Genomic DNA, 26,028 nt, shown 5'->3' with positions numbered 1-26,028 from the left:
TGTTCATTCTCTCCACAACTAAATGGATTCTTTTCTGCCACGTGTTTTAAAGCTGTGGGAAGGAAAGAACCTCTGTTATATAAATGAATGTTTAGGACGACTAAAATCCATAGTCTGTGTTTGTCTTTCCAGTTACACTACAGGGCAAAGAGCCCCACAGAGCAAACCTTGCCTGAACACTCGCTGCAGCAATAACGTTCTATCAACCAATATTTTAAAGTAAGCGCCGGCCCCTCCGGTGTTGTATGTGAAAGCTTAAGGAATCATTACCATGGCCTCTGCATAACCTCCATAAATCAGGTTAGTGTCAATAACCTGAGCTTTAAAAATTGATAAGGGTGATCATCTCCCTCATGGAAAGACCATTTCTGAGCAGCGGACGTCCCCGTGAGGTGATTCTCATCTATAAGTCATGGCTCACATTCAGGATGAATCCCTCACTGGGAATGGCTTCAGGACCGTCATCTCAGGCCCGTTTGGGCCTCAGGAGCGAATCACTCACCAGACAGATGACGAAGAGGAACGATATGCTTCAATGTTCCTCTCATATCACTCCACACCTCAATGCATACGTGTTTGATTTACCTTTAAGCGCTAGTGAACCCTGAAATACAACATGAACGCTGTGGAAACTCCTGTTAAGCCATTATTCCTACATGGGGCTGACATACATGATCTGACGTATGTAAATAGCCTGGATCAAAATACCAATTTGCAGCGTCCAGCTGAGAGCTCTAAAGATCTGCTTCCTGTTTGACATGTGGAAATGTCATCGAGCTGCATTTATTCATGTGAGCATTAGAGACACATTCCTGTCTACTGGGGACAAAAGACACCCCCCCCCCCAGAGGAAAGTGACCTGGAGGACAGGCTCAGGCCTACCAGCTGGACCTGACACCAGGACCAGTTTGCTCGTCATTTAAATTGTGATGTGGGCTTTTGTCACGTCGTCATTGGCGATGCGAGGCGCCAGGAATCAAGCAATTATGTTATATAACCATAAAAAGAAGATGTCTGTTCTGCTCAGCGTGGACCAGCATTGATCCCACCAGTGTAATCCTGCAGGATAATGTCAATGTCCACTACAATGGATTAAAATTAAGTGTAATACATTCAGGAGTTACATGTAATTGGACATATGTCATAGATGATTAAAAGTTTTTGACACATTTATTAAATCAATTTATAGTTCTATATTTATATAATTAGAGAATAAAATGTTACCAGAAACAAATCTGAATTAACGTTTGATTCGTCTACAGTTTTTTCCTAGTTGACAGATTAAAAGTGATTAATATTTCAGAATAACAAATATTGGGAGACTTTGTGTCAAATAAAAAAATGATTTGGACAGGAGGTTAAATACATTCAGTCAGCAGGATCCCTCGGAACGATGTTTTGCTGCCACCTAGAGGAAATTTAAGGGAATGCATTCACATGGGACATCTCTATGGCTTCACTACATTAAACCTATTGGATCAATACATTGTTCTGATATGGATATCAATACGCAGTGAAATTCAGTATCCTCCTGTATACTGAGGAGGAATCTCTACCAGTCAGACCTGACTGAGAGGAGAAACATCTTCAATAATCTGAAGCAATTCTTTTTTGGTTTTTTTTATGAAAGATGATGAGTACAGGTAAATTAAAAACATAAATGTCTGACCCACTCCCTTTTATAGTTTATTTGATGTTCAATAGTGACATTTTTAAGTTTTATGTGGGGGTGGCAGTAGCTAAGACCCCTAAGTCTTGGGCTGGGCAAAAAATTTCATATTTCAGAAAAATTTCCCTACTAGGGATTAATGAATTTCATTCATTGATTTAAAGTTGATCTTTACTTTTTTGTGTGTGGAAATTTATCAACAAAAGTATTTATCAAATTGATTTTACAAGACTGTTAATATCATAAATTTATATCTATATTTGAAGTTCTTTTGAGAATTCACATCTCATACGTGGCAACAGAAATCCTTTTGAAAACTTATATAAACTAATTTTAATGCAACAAATTTGATATTATTCACACTTGTGATTGTCTTGTTTTTTGATTTTTAGTTTCGTAGCTTTTTTTAAATTCTAGTAGTCAAAACTGAACATATTAAAGTAAAGTACCTGAAAAACATATTTCCTTAAAGTACATCAGTAAGTTCACTTGTTCTCTATATTATTCATATCCCTGAAAATAACCACATTTGATTGCTGGATCACATATCAGTGTTTCCATACACATTTGAACACCTTGCTGTACATAAAGCACATCAACTCAGCCTGTGAAGTCACATAAATGCATTACTTTTGCCCTGTTGAAGTTTATTTTGAAGTTATTATTTGATGTGGTTTTAACAAATACTGTACCAGAAAAAAAGGTTTTAATTTCATGAAACCCTGCCGGATGAGGACTTTATCCTGCAGGAGAAAAAAACCTGTGGGGTTTTTTTTTCTTTAGCTTCTTCGTGACCCAACCTCAAGTTAAACTCTAAATGCTTACAACACATCTTTGTGTGATTCCTTCCTTTCTCCTACAATATCTGCTTAGCCAGAACCGAGTCCTTCACTCCGGCACCCAGCACAGCGAACAGGAAGGAGGGCAGGAGGGAGCGGAGGCAGAGGGCTGCTCGGGGGATAAGGTGGCCCATCACAACTTCCTTCCTCTTCCTGTTCACCGTCTGCATAATCTCATAGGCCAGGACCGATGGGTGCACACCGTGGGTCAGCTGCCTGGCGATAACTGTGGAAGAAAACATGCAGTTAAAATAGTACAAAGGAAATAAAGTGAATTTTTCTTCACTCAACATCCCTCCTGTCCCTTCCACAGCAGTTGTGTTACTCACATGCAGACAGGGTATTGGGTTTAGGGGCCGGTTCCTCCACAGGCAGGGGGTCGGGAGCCCTGATGAAGGTGTGGCTGACGGTGCTGACGACGATCCCGTACTCCTCCACTTCGGCCCGCAGACAGTCGAAGAAGGCCTGAGCCGCGTGCTTAGAGGCAGCGACTGACAGGTGACAAAAAAAAAAAAGACGTCTCATTCCAAACATTGTTGAGGACATTCTTTAACTGACTGTTTTTTGTCTGGTTGTGGGACTCTTATTGTCTTATTACACCAACATGTTTGAACCTCGTGGTTTGCTTCGAGTACGCCTCGGCGATGAACAGGAAAGAATGAGTTTAATATCTAAAGGTTTATGTTTCCTTCATCATGACAGAAGATTACGTTTGTTCTACAGCCATGCAAATGCTTCTGGTTGCATTTAATCTTGCGAGATACGTTAATCTCAAAATAATTTGAATTTAAATTGCAAAAAAAAAAGAAAAATGAACTTTTGTATCCAGAATCTGGTCTGTCATGGCCAACAAATATACAATTTTGTCATCAACTACTCAGCTCTGTGCAAACACTTTAGAAAGTGTGTATTTGAACTCAAAGAGTGTAACAACATATTCTGCCAGACAAACCTTTGTTCTCACCAGAGCAATGATGCTAGGTGTGTAAGCGTACGCTCTGATTGATGGTGTGTGTGTGTGTGTGTGTGTGTGTGTGTGTGTGTGTGTGTGTGTGTGTGTGTGTGTGTGTGTGTGTGTGTGTGTATGTGTGTGTGTGTGCTGCAAGACAAGATCAATGAGAACAGGTGAGCTCTGCATACTTCAGCACGAACACAATAAAACAAAAATGTACTTGCTGATGGAATCTGAGCTCACTTGTGTGTGCGTGTGTGTGTGTGTGTGTGTGTGTGTGTGTGTGTGTGTGTGTGATGCAACGTCCAGGTAGTAGGTAAACACGCAGGTATGCAGAGATTACACGTTCTAGTTGATCTCATCTTGCATGCTCCAACTTGAGTGACCTCCTCAGGGTGGTGCGTGCTAATAATTTTAGCTTACAGGTTAAGGTGAAGTCAAAATCTTTTTGGGATGTCAGGGTTTCAAATCCAACTTTATGAAGGTTATAATGCTGTTCCTATATAAAGTGGTAAACAACACAATGTCTTTTGAGTAGAAATTAACCTTATTATTAAACACAACTAAACCTGTGTCCTCCAAAGTCACCACAAAGTTGGATCAACACAGTTTCAGCAAAAAGTGACAATTTTTCAGATTTGAGATTGAACTCACATGAACTTCTGAACGGGATGGCCAGTCTCCCCTGGATGCTGTTGACCAGAACGATGTGGCCGGACCTTCTGGAGATCATTGATGGAAGAACTCCTGCCACATAATGTGAACAATAGCATTTAGAAAAAAAAGAGCCAAAGTCTCAAAAACATCATCAGCATTGAATTCGGAGATCTGTCAGGACTGTCCGACCCACCTTTGGTGAGAGTGCTGGGGCCGAAGTAGTTGATGTCCATGACGTTTCTGTCTTGTTCCAAGGAGATACTCTGAGCTGGGGCTTTGGCTTTGATGCTGCTGTTACAGATCAACACATCCACGCAACCATAACACTCCAGCACCTCGTCCACCACATCCTCCATGCTGCAAATGTCACTGAAGTCCAGCATCACCAGCTTTGGAGCAAATGTCTGAGATGACAGAGGATTGTCTTTTACTGCACAAAGACATATTGCTATATTTTGCATTCATCAAGCATCGATCAATCTGTATGATGTGTTTCTGCCACGGTTAGAAAATATAAGAGCGCAGCTTCTGGGATTTTTTTTTCTTTTTTGTTTTGTAGAATGTCAAACTTCCCCTTTAGCACAATTATATCAATATTAAGTATAAGTAAACTTGATTTATCAGAAGCAAAATGAGGACATAATAATCAAAAATATGCTTTTGTTAACATCAATAACTACACGTTAATCTAAATCTATGTTGAATGAACGCTTGAAAGAATTGAAATTTATCAGTGTACTTTATGTACTCATTTTACCTTACAATTATGTCTATGACAGTAAATAAATAAGTGTTATACATTACTTTGTTTTTGTACTGTAATTTATATATAGAAGAAGTACTACTTTTCGATAAAGGTGTGAAGTACCTCTCAAGAATATGCTTATTTAAGCTAATGTGTAATAACATGAAAGAATTTGATATATCAATATAAAATCCTATCTTATAAGAAGAAACAAGTGAATATAATGTCAGATAAAGAGCGGTAAATCACAGTTCGATGACTTTACGTCCATTGGCATGAAACTACTTTTGTCGTGTGTCAGTCAGACAACTGGGAACATTCAGGCCCATATATCCGACTAATAAACAAATGTTATTTTCTGCCATGTTGTAACAACATAATGTTTCCTAATGATTTGGTGAGAAACAACTAGTAGAAAAACGTGTTTTTTTTAAACACAAAAACATGTTGGTACAAAATGGAACAGATTCATTATGGTGAGCAGACGCGTTGTGTAACGGCTGTAGTTTCACAGCACACTGGAACATGTAGATGTAAATGATACAATTAAAATAGCAAATAAACGATAACCGTGACCTCCGGGCAACACTACTGCAAAGAAAAGCAATCATCAGCCGTCAGAAATCAATACGATTGGTGTGATCAGGTAAACATCAATGGCCAGTTCAGATGTTGTTAATTAGATAATATTCTAAGCAATTATGAGCCTTTTCCATGCAAACACATCGGTTAAAGCCAATAACACAACAACGTAATAATTGGTTCATTTTTGAAAGGTGATAGTCCAATAACTTAATAATTTATTACTAACCCAAACCCCCAACCCTTAACCCTAACATACCCTTAACCCTTAACCACAACCCAAACTCATAGTTATTGCATTACCAGACAAAAGTCATTACGTTATCAGATCAGGACTTTTATTACTTTATTATCCAGTTATTAGATTTTTGACCTACTACATTTAAAGAATGGGTAAATTTATTATGATATCGGCTGTGTTTTACATTATTGGCTTCTTCAGCATCTGTCCTCTGTGTGTGCATGAAGCCACACAGAGGACAGCGTGCTGTCGGACAGGATATCCTGCTGTTGTTTTGAACACAGGAGGAAGTGTGTGATCTGGGGACGGAGCACATGATTACGACAAATAAAGGACAGAATCTGATCTTTTTAACATTAACCCCACCGTGTCAGTCATGTTAGTGGCTGTGAAGTTTGTGTCTGTGGTTGTTTGTGGGTAAGGTAAGGGCTTTCCCCTTTATGGAGGTCTGTCACTGTTGGCTCCCAGCAAATATCAAGTCATGAGACAGGAGAGATTACTGGAGCAGTTGTGAAACCTTTGTTTCTAGACGATTGTTTTGCCAAAAAATGCCCACTGAAGAGCGATGGGTTTGGTGTGGAAGTGTTTACTCAGAGTCTGGAATGATTCCGAGGTGAGTCTAGCAGGTATTTAATGTCCTCACCTCTCTGGGGTCAGCGTCGTTTGTCAGAGTGTTGTACAAAGACTCCAGCTTATCCCAGCAAGACCCACACAGGATGAGTCTGGCACCGGCCTTGTGGAAGAGATGGGCACACTCTAAACAACGAGAAAAAACAATAATTTAACCTTCTTTTCCAACTGATGTTTAGATTAAATGAATGAACCCACCTTCATGTTTTTATTCTAAAAGTTTCGTTTGAGGCATGAAAAAACAGAGCAAAGGTACCTCTGTCTGAAGAAAGCAAAATAAAATATCTACCTACAGTACCAACAGTTATTACACAACTCAATACTACAGTAATATTTTTTTTTATTTGAATTTATTACCATGTGAAATTAACATGTGTTTACCGATGTGACCTCATAATGTACACCGTCACTAACAGTGAAGACTAAAAGTTAACAAACACCAATGATAGCAATGATAGTTTGAAGGATTAACAATGGTCTGATTACACGACTAAACTATGTTTGTGTCCAAACTCAGATACAAAGAGAGACTGGAAACATATTTCATCCTGGTTGTTCGATTATTTCAGCTCAATGTACACATGACTTGATCTTTTAATGAACACTCAAATCATTAAAGGCCTGTGATTACGTTAAAAGCAGCTGCAAACCCAAGATCCATGACATCACCCTTGGTTCATGGAAAACAGAGCGACCCCGTCTCCATGTCAGAGAGATAACTCCCATGAGCCTTAGGTGTGTCTTTATAAACAACGCAGGGCAGTTTACTATTCCCTGTGTAAATGTGTGGCACCAAAAAATACCAGTCACCATCAACTTCTGCTGACGTAATGTGTGATGTGTCTCAAACATGAACACCACAAACACAATTCATTCATGCCTTATTGGTTTTTTCCAATCTTTTTCTGTCGATGGCTCTAATCCACGTCTGTCACAGCTTCTCAGTATTCATGGGATTCAAACCCAGATCCTGAATTGAAATGATGGACACACCCAACATCAACACAGGATTGGATAATGTTTCAAAATTTTCTGACGTAAATTCTAACGATTAATTTGACTGTAAGAAACTTTAACTCAGTAGTTGCATCACTGATTATTTCCTCTTGTTATAACAGTTATTTCTGCCTTTCTGAGGCCTCAACTAGGTGACACCACCATGATGATTAAAGTTGAACATTAAGTAGTAGCGTTTACCGGTCCCCAAGACAGACACAGCGTCTGTGATCACCACCACTTTGTTTCGCACTAAGGACTTGGACATGAACTGCATGATCTGATTGTATATGTGATACACTCCTGCCGCCACGACGATCAGCAGGGGCAACAGCATCACCATGGGGAGGGCCATGTTCTGTAGAAGAGAAAGCACAGGTTTCAGTGGACGGAACCGCTTCCTGATCTACGGATCTGGATTCAAGGAGTCGCTCGTCTGAGATCAGACAACTCCAAACAGGCTTGAACCTCTACGGGTCTGCATCTCCATGACGTATATCAGCTTAGATGTTCACTCAGAAACCATTTCAGTCGCCTGAAGGCAAAAAAATCCGTTATCTGGATGACACTCTTTCTCTAAAGTATATCTAATTAATGTTTGGTATTGATTCAGTCATGGAAACCAATACTGGATGAGGTCTCTTATCAGGATTCACCTTATCATTGTACTTCAGGAAAACACAAATTGTTCCTAACGTGTGTAAACCCACTGTTTATCAGTAAGATCTGTCAGAAGCAATTGTGTGTGGGTGTGTGTGTGTGTGTGTGTGTGTGTGTGTGTGTGTGTGTGTGTGTGTGTGTGTGTGTGTGTGTGTGTGTGTGTGTTTGTGTGTGTGTGTGTGTGTGTGTGTGTGCGTGCGTGCGTGTGTGTGTGTGTATGTGACAGTTCATCAAACATTTTATTACAACAACAGGGAAATAAATCTTTGGCTGTGAAGCAGTTTAGTTCTTACATGATGACCCCTTCTTGTCTAAGAGGAGTGAAATGACATGCAGACCATTTTCCAAACTATGGTACAGAATTCAACATTTTCATCAGTATTTTGACATTTTAAGAAATTACTGTTAAATACTAAACTATAACAGTCATCCAGTTAGCATAGCTTCACACAAAGGCTAAAGATAGCAGGAAAACAGCTGAGATGGTTATACTCAAAGGTGAGTCAATCAAAAAGAGCCAATAAACACTTCAGCTAACAAGCTAATATTATTTTATATACATTATATTATATACATTATATATTATGCACCAGGACATGACCAGAACCTCAACCACTAAGAAACTAGAAGTAGCACATAAATTACCCTAAAACCATGTGATATATATTGACTGTTTGGGATACAACGCATTGATCAGTAATAAGTAATCAAACTAAGTCACAGTCATTTGCCCTATCCAAAAATCTGAATATATGGAGACAAATACATAAGATTAGTCTGTTAACGGTATACTAAAACTATGGTTTTCTGGTGCTTTAGCCACCATGATGGAAGAATGAACAGTTGGTGGACTTGACTTTTAGTTGAACAGCTAAATATACTCTAGGAACCAGGCAGCCACAGAATGCAGGTCACTCTCCAGGCTACTGTCATTAGACACCCCGAGGAGATCAAGTGGGGCTCACACTTACATGACCATAACCTTACATGTCCTGTTTGACTTGGGAACTAACATCAGATAAACCCTAATCCACATTAAAGCTTGCATTTAGAGTGACACACATCCAATTGTAGCCCCATATTTGGGCTGAAACATGATCAGACTCCTGTGAGTCGCTCATCTTGTAAAAGCAGCCTAACAGACACACAACTGTAATCTGGGTTATTCTTGGTTCACTTACAAAAAAGTGAGTTAATCCTTCTGCAGGACTGGCTGGTGTGTTTTTCTGCGTTTAGTTAGGTAACAGAGGCCCGTCTCCTCGTCCTGTGTCCATTCACAAAGCTCTACCACTCTCTCAATCCGTCCGTCCGTCCATCCGTCCGTCTCGTTGCTGTCCACTGGAGCAGCTTATAATAGCCTCTGCTGGTGTCAGCCATTAATACTCATACACATGTGACGCATGCTCATCTGTGTAGCAGGAAGAATGGAAGATCAATGAGTGAAGGGTGAACTCTTTCTATTGTAATGATGTTTTTATACATAAGTAAACATAGTAGTTTAATCCTGTGAAGTCCTTGAAAGTGTTTTTCCTTTTTTGCAATTAGGATACATTTCCAAAGCAATAAAGTAAAATTACTTCTACAATAAGATTACATTTTTAAGTCACCTCTTCTTCCTTATTCATCATATGCTAGATTATACTTCTGCTTTACTGCAGCTGTCTAACAGGTTTGGTTAGAGTAATTGGTACAGATTTAGTTTCTTTGAATATTAAGATTTACCTTGTAAATACTCATTTGATTTTTTAAAATTGCATCAATAATAATATGCAATGTGACAAATAAGCAACAAAAAAGTAACTGTGTAGAATGCATAGCTTTTCATAATGAATTTTTTGTTCAATATTTCAAGCAACATTATATTTAAAAGCAACATTATTTAATATTTTGTATATAATATTTGTTAGCAGAAGAAGCTGTCAATCGGTTCTTCACAATAATAAAATCACACAACAGTTTAAATTGCTCAAACATCTCAAAATCTGGCAGGACGATGAAGCTTCAGTACAAATGGACATTCCAAAAAGACAATAATACCAAACAGACCTGACATGACAAAGATCCAAGGCTCGGTTTTAAAAGAAGTGATGGATCATTTCATAATGGTCATGGTCTGATGAATCCCATAAAATTAAAAAAAAAAAAAAAACTCTGGTAAAATGTGATGTAGGCAGTTGTAGGGTATACCCGCAGAAACATTCCAGAATCGGAGTCCTTGCCCAGGAAGAATGGAATAAAATCTGATTGAATAATTGCGAGCACCTAATAAATGGTGTATTTGCAAATAAACCCGACATGAGGTGCAGGATGAACAATTTAGTTACCAAATGTAGCTGTTAATATTTTTATTCAACACTTACTGACTTGGTTCTTTTTTTTATTGTAGTTTTTTCATCTCTGTGCTAATACCCATACTTAATCGTGTAACAGCCTTGAACGCTTTTCATGTAACGCTTCGGAGAACCGCCACATGACACTCGTCCTACTGACCGGCAGGTCTCCTGTTTACCGGGACGAACACAACACGTTTAAAACTGAAGTCCCGTTGCTCTGTCTGTGGGCGGGGCCAGCGCGCAGTTATCGCGAGACTATGGAGAATTCCGGGATCACGTGTGCGCTCGCGCTCTCCCTCTCTCTGTCGCTGCCTCTCGTTCCGCTGGGAAAGAAGAAAATAAACCCCTCGCTGCTACCCGGGCTAGTTCCACAGCCAGACCCTAAATGTTCCTCTTCACCCTAGTAACCGGTTCAGAAGCGCTTTCCTTCTATGCACCGTCTCTACCTGAGAGAAAAGCGTGGGGACTGGACTTTTAGACCGTCTCTTTAAAAAAAAAAAAAAAAAAGTCAAGTTAACCCCGCCGGCCGGGATAGGATTACATTTGCCACCCTGTCTGAGAGCTACAGCGGCTAATCGGGCTAGCGTTAGCCTAGCAGACGAGTGCTGGATGGAACTTCGCATGGACTCGCTGCTGCGCCGGGGATAGAGGTCTGCTTGCTCGCTGCAAGCCTTCTGTAGGGAGGGTGTTGTTACCCCGCCTGCACGCTCGCTTCGGAGCTTGAGGGCGATAAGTTGGGCAAATGTTTTTGTGGCGTACGCCATCACGTTATTGATCCTCAAGCTAGCAGGATAGCAGCCCCGCTTTGTGGTCTTAGGCCATGGACTGAAAGCATTCATCACTGACGGGGTGATGAGAAGGCTGGCTTAATGGCAGCTAATCAGTTGTTGTGGAGCAGCAGTCGGATACAACCAAGCAGACAGAAGAAGCTTTGATTTGAAAGTTTTCCCCACAGCGATTAAATCTGTTTTTGGTGTTTTTGCTTGAAAATGCATCGAGGTGCTGGAGCTTTTTGGAAGCTGTGATAGAAGAGAAGCGCCAGGAAATATCAGGATTCCAGCTCCACTGTTGATCCAGAGTGTTTGGGAGCTGAAGGAGAATGTCTACCGCCAAAGAAAACCCCTGTAGGAAATTCCAGGCCAACTTCTTCAACAAAAGTAAATGTCAGAACTGCTTCAAACCACGAGAGTTGCATCTATTGACGGACCAGGACCTGACTCAGGTATGCAGTGTTCATATTATTAATCTTAATCACATTTTGATTCCTATAAACTGGTTTGGTGGATGAGTGACAAATCAACCTGAAAGTGGAACCATGATCAGCAGCCTGTCAGGCTGTGTGTGGAAGCTGACAGCTGCATCCTTCTGACTTTATGAAACCATTGCTTTCTTAACCAAGGATTATGTTTGTGATTTAAAAAGTTAACATCCGCCCGGCTGGTCTGTGCTGCAGTTTGAACCCCCTGATAATTTTGCAGTGTAATTACAGTTCTGTGTGTGGAAGTTTAGGTGTTTGTTTTGGCTGAAACTCAAAGACGACTAATGTTTTTATTTTACTTGTCTTGTTGCTGTTTCTCCCCATGATACCGAACCAGATTGGTGAAAGTGGATTCCTGCGGATTTCTAAAATGGTTACACTTTTTTTATCAGTTTGATCTCTGGGATTGAGTGTATAACCTTCAGATTGTTTGTATAGAGAGTGTACCCTGGTGCAGACCAGCAGCATAACTAAGATAAAGCCAAGTTCCATTCATCTGTGGAGATCATGTTTTAAACATGTTTTCCAAACGGCTGTTTCCCTCACGCTCAAATCATTAGTTTAGTCTCTGTTGTATCCTGTAATTGATCCCAGACTTGAGGCCCAGATGGGCCAAACAGCAACGTCAGCATCCTCTTCTCCTCTCTCTCCAAAATGTGTGTCACTTGCTGCTTTGACTGCATTGATGTCAGGCTGTGGAATCCAGATAGAAGGCTTCTGGTTGCATCATTTCCTCTCATCTCCGTCTCTCCCGGACCTGCGAGCAGAAAGGTTTACTGCCCCGCTCCTCTAGAATGACACATCAATCTTAAGTCATGTTGCCCTGGTTACCTTTTGGCATTTGAAAACGACCCACGCGTTGGGCACGTAGTTTACGTTGCACAACAAGGGGTGTGTGGATGATTCTTACTGGACAAACTTCAAACCAGCTACACTATAAAACAAGTCCTGGCTAAAGGTGCATTACATAAGACCATATCAGCCGTGTTTAACTTCTGAGCCTAGTTCAGTCACCTCAAAGTGAGTGTTGGGGTGTGTAAACTATTCACAGTGTGAAGAAACGGAGACAGTTTAACTTAAAGGAGACTATAAAGCAATAAAAAAAAGAAAAGAAATTGGCTGTAAAGCTATTAGAACATATCATGAGCCAAAGGAAATTCTAACCCTGAATCCACTGCGAGTTAAACTTGACCGTATATCTTTGAAACAAATGGCCCACATGGAAAAGTTATGCAAAGGGAAAAGAAGCCGACTGTCGGAAGGACAGTATCCAGTATAAACAATCTCTTTGTTCCACACAGCTAGAATAAAAGGTGGGCTGGGGGAGGGGCTGCGCTCGCAACCCAAATGCATTCTTTCATTTCAGTCAATGTGCCCCAAAAGGAGTTTTATTTCCCGGTGAGTTCCATGTCTGTTGTCACGGCGTTCACAATTGTTTGTCCCCAGAGAGCTGAGATGATGATGTTGGGGCTTGGTAAGGCCTCCCTGTGGGAGAAAAGTAGTCCTCACTATCTGCAGTGGTGGTGGTGGTGGTGGTGGTGGTGGGGTTAAGAAAGGCAGACGGGGATGTGACGGGACATAATGAGTGGGAGAGAAAGGAAGTGTGGGGTTGGAAGTCAGTCGAGTTTCCCAGCTGCTGCTCCATTGCTGTCCATGAGAGATTCTAATGATGCACAGTGGAGTCAAACTGAAGAGAACCCATCACTGTAACACACACCAAATGTTCCAGCCTGCTTAGGAACTGCAGGCTGTTCCCAGAGTTCTCATCACTTCCTACCAGATATGCTGTGGATCAGATCTGCTCCAGATTAACGTTCTGTTTTTGTAAGGACATTTCTGTGTGTAGATCACTGTTGTGACAATGGAAGGTTTGTGTTGATTCACACACTCTCGCAGGATGATCAGTAACAACAGCTCCAGAGCGGAATGAACTCGATATAGAGTTATAGAGGCAAGAACGATCACATCCACACTAATGGAGATGGGTGGGGAAGCACTTTGCTTCTCTTAGTTTCTCTCTTTCAAAGTGCTCATCATTTTAGATAAACATGTGATAGCTAGTCTCGTACTTTAGACTGGGGGGAACAGCTTTTGTAAATACTCACATTTTATTGCCAGTGGCTGTTCCTTTCAGTGAAGAAACTAGTTTTAGAGGCCAAGTATCTGTCATCTGTGTGATGTTTTATTTTTATTTTTTGTGCTGCTAATACCGATCACATTAGACAAGTCACCGCTGTAATACGTGTACAGCTAGGCCACAGTGTCAGCACCACAATCCCTCACAAACATTACCTTTGTCCGGTTGCACTGAACGAGGCGACACCAGTGCAAAACTTTTGTCTAAATTGTGGCAATCTGGGGATCTGCAAACAGAAGAGGTATAATGTGTAAGAACATCTCCTGTGACATTTACAGTATTTTCCGCACTATAAAGCCTTTAATTTTCTCAAAAGCCAACAGTGCGCCTTATAGTACAGTACGCCTTATATATGAAATAAGTTTTAAAATGGGCTATTCATTGAAGGTGCGTCTTATAGTCCAGCATGCCTTATAGTGCGGAAAATACTGTATATCTAAGCCGAGCAGCTATAAGTGCGTTATTACATCGCTTAACATCTGTTACACGACAGTCCATCTTGTCCTCTGTTTGGATGATAAGGAACCCTTCATCCCACGTTATCTCCCCAACTGTAGGACATCTGGAGTTGACTTTCTTCGTTGAGTTAGCCACTAACTGCTTTTCAGATCTACCAGTTTTGTGTCGTGGAGTTTATGTAGAACTGGTTGTTAAGGGGTAAAGTCCTGCCTTAAACTGGCTACTTGAAAGGAACTCCTATGATTACATTCAAACCGAGCAAGAGCATGTGTTTGGTTACCCACAAATAAATGTTGTTACCCTGCAAAACGTTTTTGTGCTCAGAAGTGTCGATAGTATATCAGTATTTATAAATCCACTATTGGTCACTCAGTACTTTTTTCAGTTAGTTTAAGACGATATCTCAACATGAAACCAGACCCATTTATCAGATCTTTATACATCACAATATGCTGCCCCTCCAAGTCACCTTTGTAACGCTGTCAGCTCATCGAGCGTGCCTTCATAGGCACGTCCATGCAAGTTCAAACATGGCATGTATAGATTTATGTTAGGCGTGCTGTGACAAGGAGCAGAAGCAGGGTCGGTATTTCAGTGGCACACTAATAATCTGATGGCTGCACCTTCCAGCAGAGAAACGTTTGGTCTGTCTGCCAAAGAGATTGAGGGAGAGAGAGAATGCACTATTAGAGCCGCTTGCTAATGGTTAACACTCAGAGGCTCTGCCGGTGTTAATGGAGAGCAAAGATCAGCAGTTTTTAAAGCCCGCCTGCTGTAGGACTAATGCACTTTTGGGTCAAGGTCAATCATGTGTGTAAATGTATTTGTTTTGTTTAAAGTGGGCCCTGCTAGCTGTACCTACGGGCCTCATGCGCCGGGACAAACAGGAAAGAGAGGCACTCAGGCATGTCATCAAACCCAGTTGATTACAGCACTAAACTGCTTACGTATGGTTGCAAAGTGCAGCGAGGAAAGAGGCAACATCTGGACCCCAAAAGGCTTCTCTCTCATATTTACACCATCTCTCCTGCACCCCCCACACCCTAACACCCCTCAGCTGACATTCTCTTCCAGTTTTAATTATTACCTAAATGGCTGTTTTTCTTCCTGCTCTCTCCTTTACAGGCTAAACCTATTTACGGTGGATGGCTGTGTTTGGCCCCCGAGGGAACTGACTTCGACAATCCTATGCAAAGATCCAGGGTAAGAGCGTGTGTGTTATTGTGTGTGTGTGTGTGTTCAGTTGGACTGGACTTGCTGAAAGTTGGTTGAAGATGCTACAGCTTTTCCGCTTGAACTGAAGAAGTGTCATGGATGAAACGTCTTTAAAGAAACTGAAGGAAGTCCAGTTGACTCATGTTTTACTCTTCTTGAACATTCAGTATTGACTTGCATATTTTTTCACCATATGACACAAAGGAGCTGTGTGTGTGTGTGTGTGTGTGTGTGTGTGTGTGTGTGTGTGTGTGTGTGTGTGTGTGTGTGTGTGTGTGTGTGTGTGTGTGTGTGTGTGTGTGTGTGTGTGTGTGTGTGTGTGTGTGTGTGTGTGCGCGCATATGTGTGCATGTAGTCTATGAGTAGGAATACTGAGCCAGGTTCTTCATCTGCCCCTGTAATCCTTATGAATTAAAAACATGTTGTTTGTCTTTTGAAAAAAATTATTCTGAGATATTTCTTTCTTTCTTCCGACAGAAATGGCAAAGAAGATTCTTTGTGCTGTATGAACATGGCTGCCTGCGCTTTGCCTTGGATGAATCGGTGAGTGATATTCCATGTCTGCTCTCCAGCCTTCCATCATCTGGTTAGGCCTCTAAAGATGGAAGTTTTCTTGTTTGTTTTTGCTGAAAGGTGAGGCAGAACTTTAGAGACTAAACATCTCGAGGCCTGTACTAATTTACAACCGCTCTTCAGTGGATGTTACAGATCACGTTCTCCTGGTTTTCTGCTTGAAAAAGAACTCATGTTGACACAACAGCACTGGCAGTGAATAAGTAAATAGCATAACCCGCACTTAAACAATATCAGTCCCAGTGGTGGTGAAGAACGAGTTGCATTTAATGCTCTGTATACTGAAGTTTTTTTTATGAACAAAATTAATATATTCTCTCCTAAAATCACAGGTAATCTACCTGTGATTGTAGGACGGGTCTGACCAGAGGTCGATGTTAGCCCAGATGGAAAGACGGCTGGGTTGTTTCCATACAGCGTCCAATTCTTTTTGGGGAGTGTGTTTAGTTGAAGTTTGCTTTCCAGAAAGTGGATATTCACTAACAAGACAGACAGTAGTTGTCGCTGCTGGGCGTTTTTGGTCGGCCGCTTCCTGCTATAGTTTTTGGTGAGCAGACATAGTTTATTGTAGATTTTATTTCTTCATAGGGAATCCTGTTATGTGATTAGCATTATTGATACCACTGACTGTAAGGCTCAGTTGGCTTTTGAAAAGAGGTGCCCTGCAAAAGTTATCCAGGTATGAGGCATGACACTGGATGTGAAGCCAGGGCATCTGAATCTAATCTGTGGTTCAGTTTTGGAAACGTCATGTTTTTGGAAGCCTTGCTTTAAAGCATCAGCAGGTTTTCTCCTCCCTGAGCTGTGGCGTGTTTGTTAGCTTAAAGCGCTGTGTGAACCTCCTGTATGAGAGGATGGAAATAATTCGAGTTGCATTCATCAATGGTCATTCATCAGGATGGTCTAGGAGTGTGATTATAGGCTCATCTGGAGCACCGCTGCCAGAAAGAGACACACCAGTGGGAAACGGGATGCCTCACTGGTGATGTTCTGTAGTCGTTGTTGTCATGATTTGATAATAGGAGCACCAGAGAGTCGCAGGACTTTTTGAGAAAAAGCAGCAAGCCTCAGGTGTCATGTCTTATCATTCCAAACATTGACTGAACATATTTGGACGTCGACTCATTGAGTTCACTGATTGGTGTCCACTCAGCCTGTTGTTTGTGGTTGTAGTGTGTCACTAGGGGAATGTGACACAGTTGACCAAACCCATACCGGCTGATCAGGCTGCAGATTAGACTGCTTGTGTGTAAACATTGGGGGGGACCACACACCAGCAGCATTCAAAAAAAACTTTACGTGTAAAGTTAAGACCAACAAGGTGTTGTTTCCTTGTTTCTAAATCAGAATTGAAACAGATTGTAACAAAATATTAATATTCTTCAGTTCATTATATTCATTTGTATAAATTAAGTTCAGCCCACATTTTTATATTTGCTTAAATATTTACCTTAATCCTTCAAGCATGTTTACTTCTAAACATTTTTCACACAGCAGTGTGATAAATGTTCCAGTAGTGTTGTGATAAACGCTCCAACTACAACCTCCAGTAGGTTGTTGGTGTGTGTCATCAGACCGGGCTGCAAGCTTTAACCACCTGTTTGGTGGATCTCTTTCTTGTAGCCAGTGATGACAATGGGAGGAAACTCAGTTGCATGAGTGCGACTGCGCGTTTCCACAGTGTAATTTGTTTCCAGTGACACCCAAGCTTGTGTGCAATTGTGTTTTCCTCTCATTGTAACAACGATTCCAAAACTGTCTGCCTCATTGTCTGCCAGTCTTTTCATGTGCGCTGTGGAGCAGGAGAAGTGGGTCAGGGAAGTCGACGCTTTGTGCTGTGGACTCAGAGCAAAGGAACTCTCCACACTGTAGAGCTGATAACAGCATTTTGGTCTTGGTGGCATCAAGCTCATCATTGTTTATCCAGTGACTCCAGCCACCAGTGGAGGACACACGTGATTAGTTTGAGGTCAGGGCTGAGGTCTACATTCTTAGACCCAGTTCCTCTCATGTGGCTTTCATATAGTGTAGAAATGTACAGGAACCACACCCGTCCACTCTTTGTGTTACAGATCTTTTCATCACATTATCTCCACTTTTGTTGATGTTTGGTGCACGCAAAAAATGTGTGGTTTATTACATCCCGCTTCAAAGCCGTGTTGTGTTGTGTTGTAATTGTCAGTGTTCATATGTTCATCCGTTAGTTCGTTAGTCCACCAACTTATCTTTGCAAATGTGAGATGATAGAAAAGATGAAAGAAAAAGCACATTACTCGGGTGGCAAAGGGGATGGAAATGAGATGATGACCTTGACCTTGAGAAAAGTAGGTCAACTTTCAACTTTTGTACACTCAGGAACCAGATAAGATAGAAAGACGAGGGAGAAGGCCACCGTAAGACCATAGATCAAAGCTAGTGCTTTGATCTATGAAAGTAGGTCAGATAAACAGCTTTGATCTTTGACCTATGCAAGTAGGTCAGGGTAGAATTCTGAATTCAGGTGTGTCGCGGGGTGTTGTAGTCTTTGACTGCCTTGTTACATCTTGCTTCAAAGCAGTGATGTAATACGATTGTCAATGTTCGTCCGTTCATTTGTTTGTTTGTCCACCAAATATCTTCACAACCACTGCAGATAGAAACATGAAACAAAAAGCACATTACTCGGACAGCAAAGGGGGTGAAAGCGAGATGATGACCTTGACATCGCGAAAGTAGGTCATGGTCAAATTTCAACTTTTGTACACTCAGGAACCTGATAGGATAGAAAGACAAGGGAGAATGCCGGTGTGAGTAAGACCTACCTATGCACTAGCTTTGATCTATGGTCTTACATTGGCCTTCTCCATATGCACTAGTCTATGCACTAGTCAGGTACTACTTTCAGGGTACTTTGACCTACCCTGAAAGTAGGTCAGGGTAAGTCGCGGGGGTCGTAGTCTCTGACTACCTTGTCGTCATCTGCAATAGTTCCCATTATTGACTCAAATCCAGAGGGTTCGTTTGAGGTTCGAGTGACTTCTCCTGCTTCATGTCCACATCTTGTACTGACTAAAATCTTGACTGTGTACCATAGTCAAGATCTTAAAGCATGCCTGAAGTGTCATGAAGTGTTTTTCCCCATCTGTTCTTGAGCGGTAGCAGAAGCTACGTGTAAGATTTCGGGAGCTAAATCCCTCAGTGAACTGGAGCTCAAACCAGATACATGGGGTGGATTTAAAACAAGTAGGGGGTCAGTGCTGCTCACTCACTCCCTAACCCAGAGCGGGGTGAGAAGATGAATATCACTCTTATCTAGAGACAACAGCCAAGCTAAGCTAGCCTAGCTGTAAAATGGGATGGGATCAAGTGCTAGCCTTGATCCCAAGAACCACCATTTATTTTTCGTAAATAGCGATGTAAATGATTCCAAGGTGTGTTTGTGTTGTTTTTAATTTAATTTTTTAATTTTATATACTGGTTTGATCCCCGAAGGGAAATTAAGAAAGCACACTCTAGCTACTGATTACAAACGCATGCATACATATTTGTGAGTACAGGCCCCTGTATCACACACACACACAAAGTTGTAGTTGGGTTATTTCAACACATGGAACAAGAGTGCTGTTTTTTTTCTCTCGACATGATTAAAGTGTTTCTCCATCACATTAGCTTTGGAGTTTCATAAAGTTATGGGATCAGAATGGACATAATGTATGGAGTGTGTTGGATAGAATGGCTCGATATTAAATGGGCCAAGCTTTCACTCCTCTTTGGAACCTATTTCCTCAAGGTGTGTTCACACCCGACGCAGAGCCGATAATCACCTGCTGTTGGTTCAGTGACTGTAACCTCTGGTCTGTTTGCCTTTCTGTGTTACACACACACACACACACACACACACACACACACACACACACACACACACACACACACACACACACAAACACGTCATCGCCCAGCTAACGCAGCTCATGGCTGCTGTTTGTCCCGTTGGTACTTTGACTGTGTGTGTGTGTGTGCGTGTGTGTGTGTGTGTGTGTGTGTGTGTGTGTGTGTGTGTGTGTGTGTGTGTGTGTGTGTGAAGCTGTAGACAGCTCACAGCAGACTGGCTCGAATCTAGAGCTCCGGCTTCACGGACAGATGAACATTCGAGTTCCCACATCCCCGTCTGTTCGCACCACTGTTGGTGAATAACTGCACGTATGTCCGCACCTTTGACACGGGACTGAGTTTAAGTGGAAAATCTGGAGCTCTAGTTAAATTTCACTCCTCTTGACCCAGAAGCTTCTTATATTTCTATTAACCCCAGTTCTAAAAATGTTTTTATCGCTGTGTCAGTAGGATGATATTTATTTTATTATGTCACTCATGGTCTGCGTTCAGTCACAGCATTATACTCACATTATAAATAAAAATAGTGGGCTTTTTCATCATCGTCTGAAGGAGCGGTGAAGTCATCTTCTATTTTTCATCCAGGAGATGTCAGGGTGCTTTCTATCTGAGGCAGTGGCCTCTTAAAGCCCAGCTATTTTCATCATGAGCAAAGGGAAAAGATGCTCTCCCATTTAAGCAGCATTCCTCCTCCAATGCCCTTATTTGGTGAACTGCAGCGAGCTCGTGGCCCGGACCGCAGAGCGGAGCGAGAGAAAGGGAGCTGTAGCCCCGAAAAGCCACAGAAGAAATGTCAGATCTGCCCCAGACCCAGACATTCCACACACGGTCTGCCCCACAAGCACCAAGACCTGCTGATGCCAAAGCTCCTCATGCATTAGGTTGGTGACAAAACCCACCGCAACACCAGCGGACAAGGGAAACAACACAATCAGTAGGAGAATAATGACGTGAAGCAGAGGTGATTACAGGCTGCCGACTCGTTTTTATGGGAGCGCATCGTTCAGTGATCAACTACCCAACTACTCTTTAGTGCATCGCTAAAGAAACAGCCAGCTTTAGCGTTAGCTGTACCTAAGTCGGCCCTGGAGAAGATGCTCCAGTTTGATGGAGGATACACGTGCCTCAACACCGGTAACGGACAGGAACCGACAGGCTACGTTCACTAGAAACACTGTAAAGAAACCATGGTGGGTCATTCTGACAGAACCGCTTTCAGTTTCCTGAAATATGATGTAGGAAAGCAGTTCCGGAGCAGCTGCCCCCGTCCTGACCCTCCTCCACTACGTTCTCATGGTCACTGACCTTTTAACCTCAAAGCATTGAGGGTGGTCACCCTCTATTTCTGTACTTACGGTCACACTCACTCCTCTGTGACTGTATGTGTGAAAAGCGGCAGTCGTTCACTGATTTAACTAATCAAGTGGCTGCTGGGAGAAAGTAGCTGGCTTTGTAAAATATCCTTCTGTAAAACTAAAAATAGTCCACCCCCAAGGGAGGCGGGGACAATTGGAGGATATGGAATTTGCCCGGTCGTGTTGAAATCAACCACACAAACAATTAATTTGTGTTTGAATGGTGCCCTTGGCAGAATCCTCGTGTGTTTTGGTGCCAGTAGCCCAGGGCAGTCTCTAAGCAACGTACGCTGCAGAGCAGGATCAGCAGGCGCCTCCTAACACCGCAGATCAGAAAGCTCACCCTTAGGCTCTGTTTACGGCTCGTCGGCTCCACTCGATCCCGACTATTAAATATATACAGAGATAGGTGGAACAATTTTAGTGTCTTCTTTCCTGAATCATCCTGAAACTAGAAGCAGACGACTGTAGTTGTCTGTTCTGTTTCCCACGTGTCACATTCATGCTCGTAAGACCTAGCAATCCATGTTTCAGCTAAGAATGCAACTAACAAAGTATTTTCTATACACATGGTTGAGCTGTGAAGTGAAAAAACTTGACAGAAAAAAAAAGAAGCTACAGCTGAGAAGGATTGTACTAAAGAGAAAAACGTGAGGAAAAGGGTGAAATAGTGTAAAACTCCCCATATCTACACAAGCAAGCAAAGGCTAATTCTAGACCAGGTTCTGCGGTCTGTCTTTTCCATTCTATCAACATTAAAAATTTCCCCACTGTGGGACAATAAAGGATTATTTTACATTAACTGAGCGTGATCCCACCTCACTGCCTGTTTGTATGTTTTCATTGTGATCTCATCAAACATCACCATCATACCGACGAGGCCACAAGTTACATCACGCGGCACCGTTCCACGTCTAAACACGTTTGATCAAATATTTTAGTTTTTTTTTCTCGTGGAAGAAATTCCTCCACAGCATCGGAGTCCTAAAGTGCGATGCAGCGTAATTACCATATTTGGCAGCCCCCACGGGTCTACAGGCCGTTCTTAATAAAGCTGGATCTGCGTTCAGTGACCTTAAAAGGAGCTGGAGAAAGAGCCGGCACCTGTTTTACATCTGTGGCAGACGTAGCCCGGCAAAGCCTGATAAGAGAAGCGCAGACGCACGACAGCCGGACAGGAAGCTCAGGGCTTCAGATTAATCTTCAATCTGGAGATAATGAGTCCGTTATCAGCACAGGTTCAAATGACAATCTGTTTATTATCCTGTCATATAAATCCTACACCAGGAGCGTCTCGTCTGGGACTTCTTGAATATTTTCCTTTATTACAGGAGATATGAAGGTGTTGGAGTTTTAGCAGAAGGGCTTCAGTGTTATAGATGCTGGATGAAGCAGGGACAGCCTGACGTTCTCCAGCTTTGTGTGTCTTCAATCGGACGTCCAAGTGATGTCATCCCCCTTTTTCTGCGTTTGTAGCAGTTTAAGCATTTGCCTCATTAGCATGGAGATCCAATAATTAAAAGCTAAATGTCCAACGGCAGAGGCCCGGCGCACCATCCCTGAAATAAGTTTTTGTAGCTCGGGTCTGAGGTTTGAACACTTCAGACAGGAAGAAGAACTGTCCATTTACTAACATGTTCTGAGTCAAGCACCTAAGACACTGCAGGACGTCGCCTCGTGATATCATCTGTTTAGTTTGGAAGTAATTCATCCAAAATGTACATAAATCAATTACCGGATGAAAGAAAAAGAGTGACTCCACATCGTCCTTCTACTGCAGTTTTGGAGAAGGAGTATAACTTTCGGGTTATGGATCCTAATTGAATTTGTGTATATTATACTTTAGTTGTACACTGTCATGTTCAGTTAGCAGGTCCAGGCTTCACTGACTCATGGAGACATGAGTCAATACGCTTTCTAATCGGTGATGACGTGTCTCCCCCCCAGCCGAGCACGCTGCCTCAGGGCACGGTGAACATGAACCTCTGCGTGGACGTCATCGACGCCGAGCCAAAGACCGGCCAGAAGAACTCCCTGTGCATCATCACCCCCGACCAGGAGTATTTCATCAGGGGGGAGAATAAAGAGATCATTAATGGGTAAGTTCTCTCCACGTCGACAGGTTGGATAGCTTTAGATGTGCAGACGTGTCAGATGTGTGCTGGTCTGTCTGTAGGTGGAGTGAACAGCTGGTGGTGTACCCCCGAACCAACAAACAGAACCAGAAGAAGAAACGTAAAGTGGAGCCGACAACCTCGCAGGTAATGAAGATTGTGGATGATGTCAGGCTCTGGGTTTTGATGTTTTTGATCGACTCATTCTAATACGATGGGAGATTTTCGCGTTGATGCTCAAGCTTTCAGCCGCCTGACTGAGCTTTACATTTTATGATTCCTGAGCAGCTTTTCCTGATTTAAATAAATTCCGTTACCCTGACTTCAATCTGCAGTCCTTATAAAAGTCCAGGGACAAAGCTCAGAGGTAGCCCTCGTCAAATGGACTAACACACACAAAATAAATGTGCAATCCTCCCCAAGCACTCCAGTTGTCAAGCAAGTGTTCCATTTTGGACAGTCATGACTCCCCCCCCATTCGACAGCTGCCGCTCCTCTAACGGATGACTCCTTGTCGTTGCCAGTGGTTGTGTATTAAGACGAAACGCCATTTCCTCAAACCAATGCTTGAACCATTCACCCCGTGGCCAGAGACCACCTCTCCTCTTCTTGTACTGCATCCTGAGGTCAATCTGACAAACCATCATTTTCCCTCTCTGTCACAGGAATAGTAGTCCCTGTCCAATCAAACTCTCTCACACACTCCCTCTTCTCATCCCCCCGATTGATGTGTACACATCCTTTACCGGCCGTCGCCTTTTCACATAGCCTGTTCTTCACCAAACACTCATTCGTTATATAGTATATGTGTTTATGCAAAAGCAGAATTCATGCTGTTATTTGGCGTCATTCTAGTCCTTATCTCCTGGAAACAAAAAATTATTTGAAATCTTATGTCTACTTTTTTTTTTTTTGCTGCTCTGCGAACACTGGCCGGCTCAACAGCTCAAAAGATCCGGCTCATAGACCTTTTTCCAATAAATTTTTTTATTGAATTAATCTCTCATTTAAATAAAATCATTCCTAATTGCTGTTGGAATCTTCAGCTCCTAATTTCTTCATTTTTGACCAGCCCAGGTTTTTTGTAGAGGTGGATGTTTTGCAGTCGTTTGTAGGAATAGTTATAGCTGCTCACTGATCTGAATTCTCAATCAGTTTTTATTACAGGAACCCTTACAATAATGTTCATTTTAATTTATAGACCCTCTAAATCAGTGTTTGGCTTTCTTGAGCACTTTTCAGATCTCCTCTCTTTTGTAATACTTCATAATGTACAGTAGTGCTGATTGTGTGAGATTTTAATCCAAATGTTCACTGTTCCGATAACCCTTTAGTCCAAAACATTCAAATTTAAATGGGACAGAAACATCCAACTTTCTTCATGTGTTATTTTCATACAGTATTTCAACGGTAAACATACAAAGTCAAAGTCATATATTTTCTGTACATCTTTTCATTATTTGTTGTTATTATAGGAACCGGGTCCAGCCAAGGTAGCAGTCACCGGTTCTGGGATCCCCGATGCTGAGAAGGTCCCAGACTCGAGCTCCATCATCTGGCAAGAAGAGCTGAACCAGAGAGAGGCGGACGGGACGGCGGTCTGGGCTGCACCTGACCTGCCCCCAGGGTCACCACTGCCCCCCACAGGTGAGGAGGATGTTAAAAGATATATTTAAAGTGAATAAAATATAACAGGATGAATAAAACGGTGTCCTGTTAACAAAATAATATTATTGTGATTTTGGGTCTAAAAATGTGGCTCCTCTGTCGTCAAGGTGACGGTGCATCTGCAGCGCAGGGATCCGACGCTGGATCGGTGAATGGTGATGAAGTCGACCGGGGCAGCCTGGCGCCGCAGGTCCACAGCGACCTGCTGTCCCCCACAGACTCCTGCTCCAGTTTGGGGGGCGTTCCCCGCTGCTTGTCCCCCGCGCCCAGCGACCCCTTCCCCTCAGGCAGCTCCTTGCTCTCCAACGGCTCTCACATCAGCGGCTCAGTCAGTTCACTGGACTCGGACGCCAGCGGCAGCACGGTGACCAGCACCGACAGTCACCCAGCCAACCAGAGGGGGGGCCACTCCTTCAGCCATCACGACGCCTCCAGATCCCGACGGCTGGAGGCCGAGGCCCGAAAGGCGGAGAAGAGGGGTCGGTTCAGGAGCCCCGACAGGCAGGAGAGGGACCCCGTCCTGAGCCCAGAGAGGAGGTGAGGGCCTCGCCGTATTTACATATTTATCTTCTATAATTTTTCTAGTTTCTGCACATTATTCACTTGCTTAGTTTAAGCTAGTGAAACTGTTTTTAACCAGAAAAAAATGTAACATTTAAATGTGTTGTTAAAGTTTTTGTCAAACTTCAGGACTCCTTTCCTGAAAACATCCCAAGATGCACAGAGATATGTGCAGTTTGAGACATCATTAAGCTTTTCATTGGTCCTCAGATATTTCTACCTTAACAATTCTAGTACAGTCATCCCTTGTTTTTCGCGGTTAAAGCGTTCCAGGACCACCCATGAAAAATGGAATTCCACAATATGACGATTCTATTATTTACGGTAATTTATGTACCCTCCCCATCCTGACATTAAACCACCTCATATCTGTATTACTTTTTTCCACACTCTGATAGACTGTTTAAAGCACTTTTAAGTGGTTCTTTAATACACGGAAGTGCGCTGCGTTATGTGAGTCTCGGAACGCAGCGCACTTCTGGATGCTGTCAGCCAATAGCATGCGCGTACGGTA

General features: G+C 42.4%; 2 protein-coding genes across 4 annotated transcripts in view; one reads left to right on the top strand and one right to left on the bottom strand.

The window, feature by feature from the left end:
- Nucleotides 1-2,286: 2,286 nt before the first annotated feature.
- dhrs7cb (dehydrogenase/reductase (SDR family) member 7Cb) lies at nucleotides 2,287-9,346 on the bottom strand. The gene is made up of 7 exons (XM_068306269.1): nucleotides 9,153-9,346; nucleotides 7,513-7,669; nucleotides 6,329-6,441; nucleotides 4,311-4,521; nucleotides 4,115-4,207; nucleotides 2,838-2,999; nucleotides 2,287-2,734 (listed from the first exon to the last, which is right to left on the bottom strand). Exons 2-7 carry the CDS (start codon nucleotides 7,664-7,666, stop codon nucleotides 2,526-2,528), a joined length of 942 nt encoding a protein of 313 aa, XP_068162370.1. The 5' UTR covers nucleotides 7,667-7,669; nucleotides 9,153-9,346; the 3' UTR covers nucleotides 2,287-2,525.
- Nucleotides 9,347-10,450: 1,104 nt separating this feature from the next.
- mprip (myosin phosphatase Rho interacting protein) overlaps nucleotides 10,451-26,028 on the top strand; it is a 35,970-nt gene continuing 20,392 nt past the window's right edge. The window contains exons 1-7 of one of the 3 annotated variants that reach the window (XM_068304778.1): nucleotides 10,451-11,526; nucleotides 15,284-15,361; nucleotides 15,851-15,916; nucleotides 23,119-23,270; nucleotides 23,348-23,432; nucleotides 24,761-24,932; nucleotides 25,061-25,490. In XM_068304778.1, coding sequence (XP_068160879.1) covers nucleotides 11,404-11,526; nucleotides 15,284-15,361; nucleotides 15,851-15,916; nucleotides 23,119-23,270; nucleotides 23,348-23,432; nucleotides 24,761-24,932; nucleotides 25,061-25,490 — 1,106 coding nt within the window. In that variant the 5' untranslated portion in view covers nucleotides 10,451-11,403. The remainder of the gene's footprint in view (nucleotides 11,527-15,283; nucleotides 15,362-15,850; nucleotides 15,917-23,118; nucleotides 23,271-23,347; nucleotides 23,433-24,760; nucleotides 24,933-25,060; nucleotides 25,491-26,028) is intronic. The other 2 variants (XM_068304779.1, XM_068304780.1) reach the window with 2 other exon arrangements.

Source organism: Antennarius striatus, chromosome 21, assembly GCF_040054535.1.
Source record: "Antennarius striatus isolate MH-2024 chromosome 21, ASM4005453v1, whole genome shotgun sequence".
NCBI lineage: Eukaryota > Metazoa > Chordata > Actinopteri > Lophiiformes > Antennariidae > Antennarius > Antennarius striatus.
Note: the sequence above shows the minus strand (reverse complement) of the source record. Positions and strands in the feature narration are given on the sequence as shown.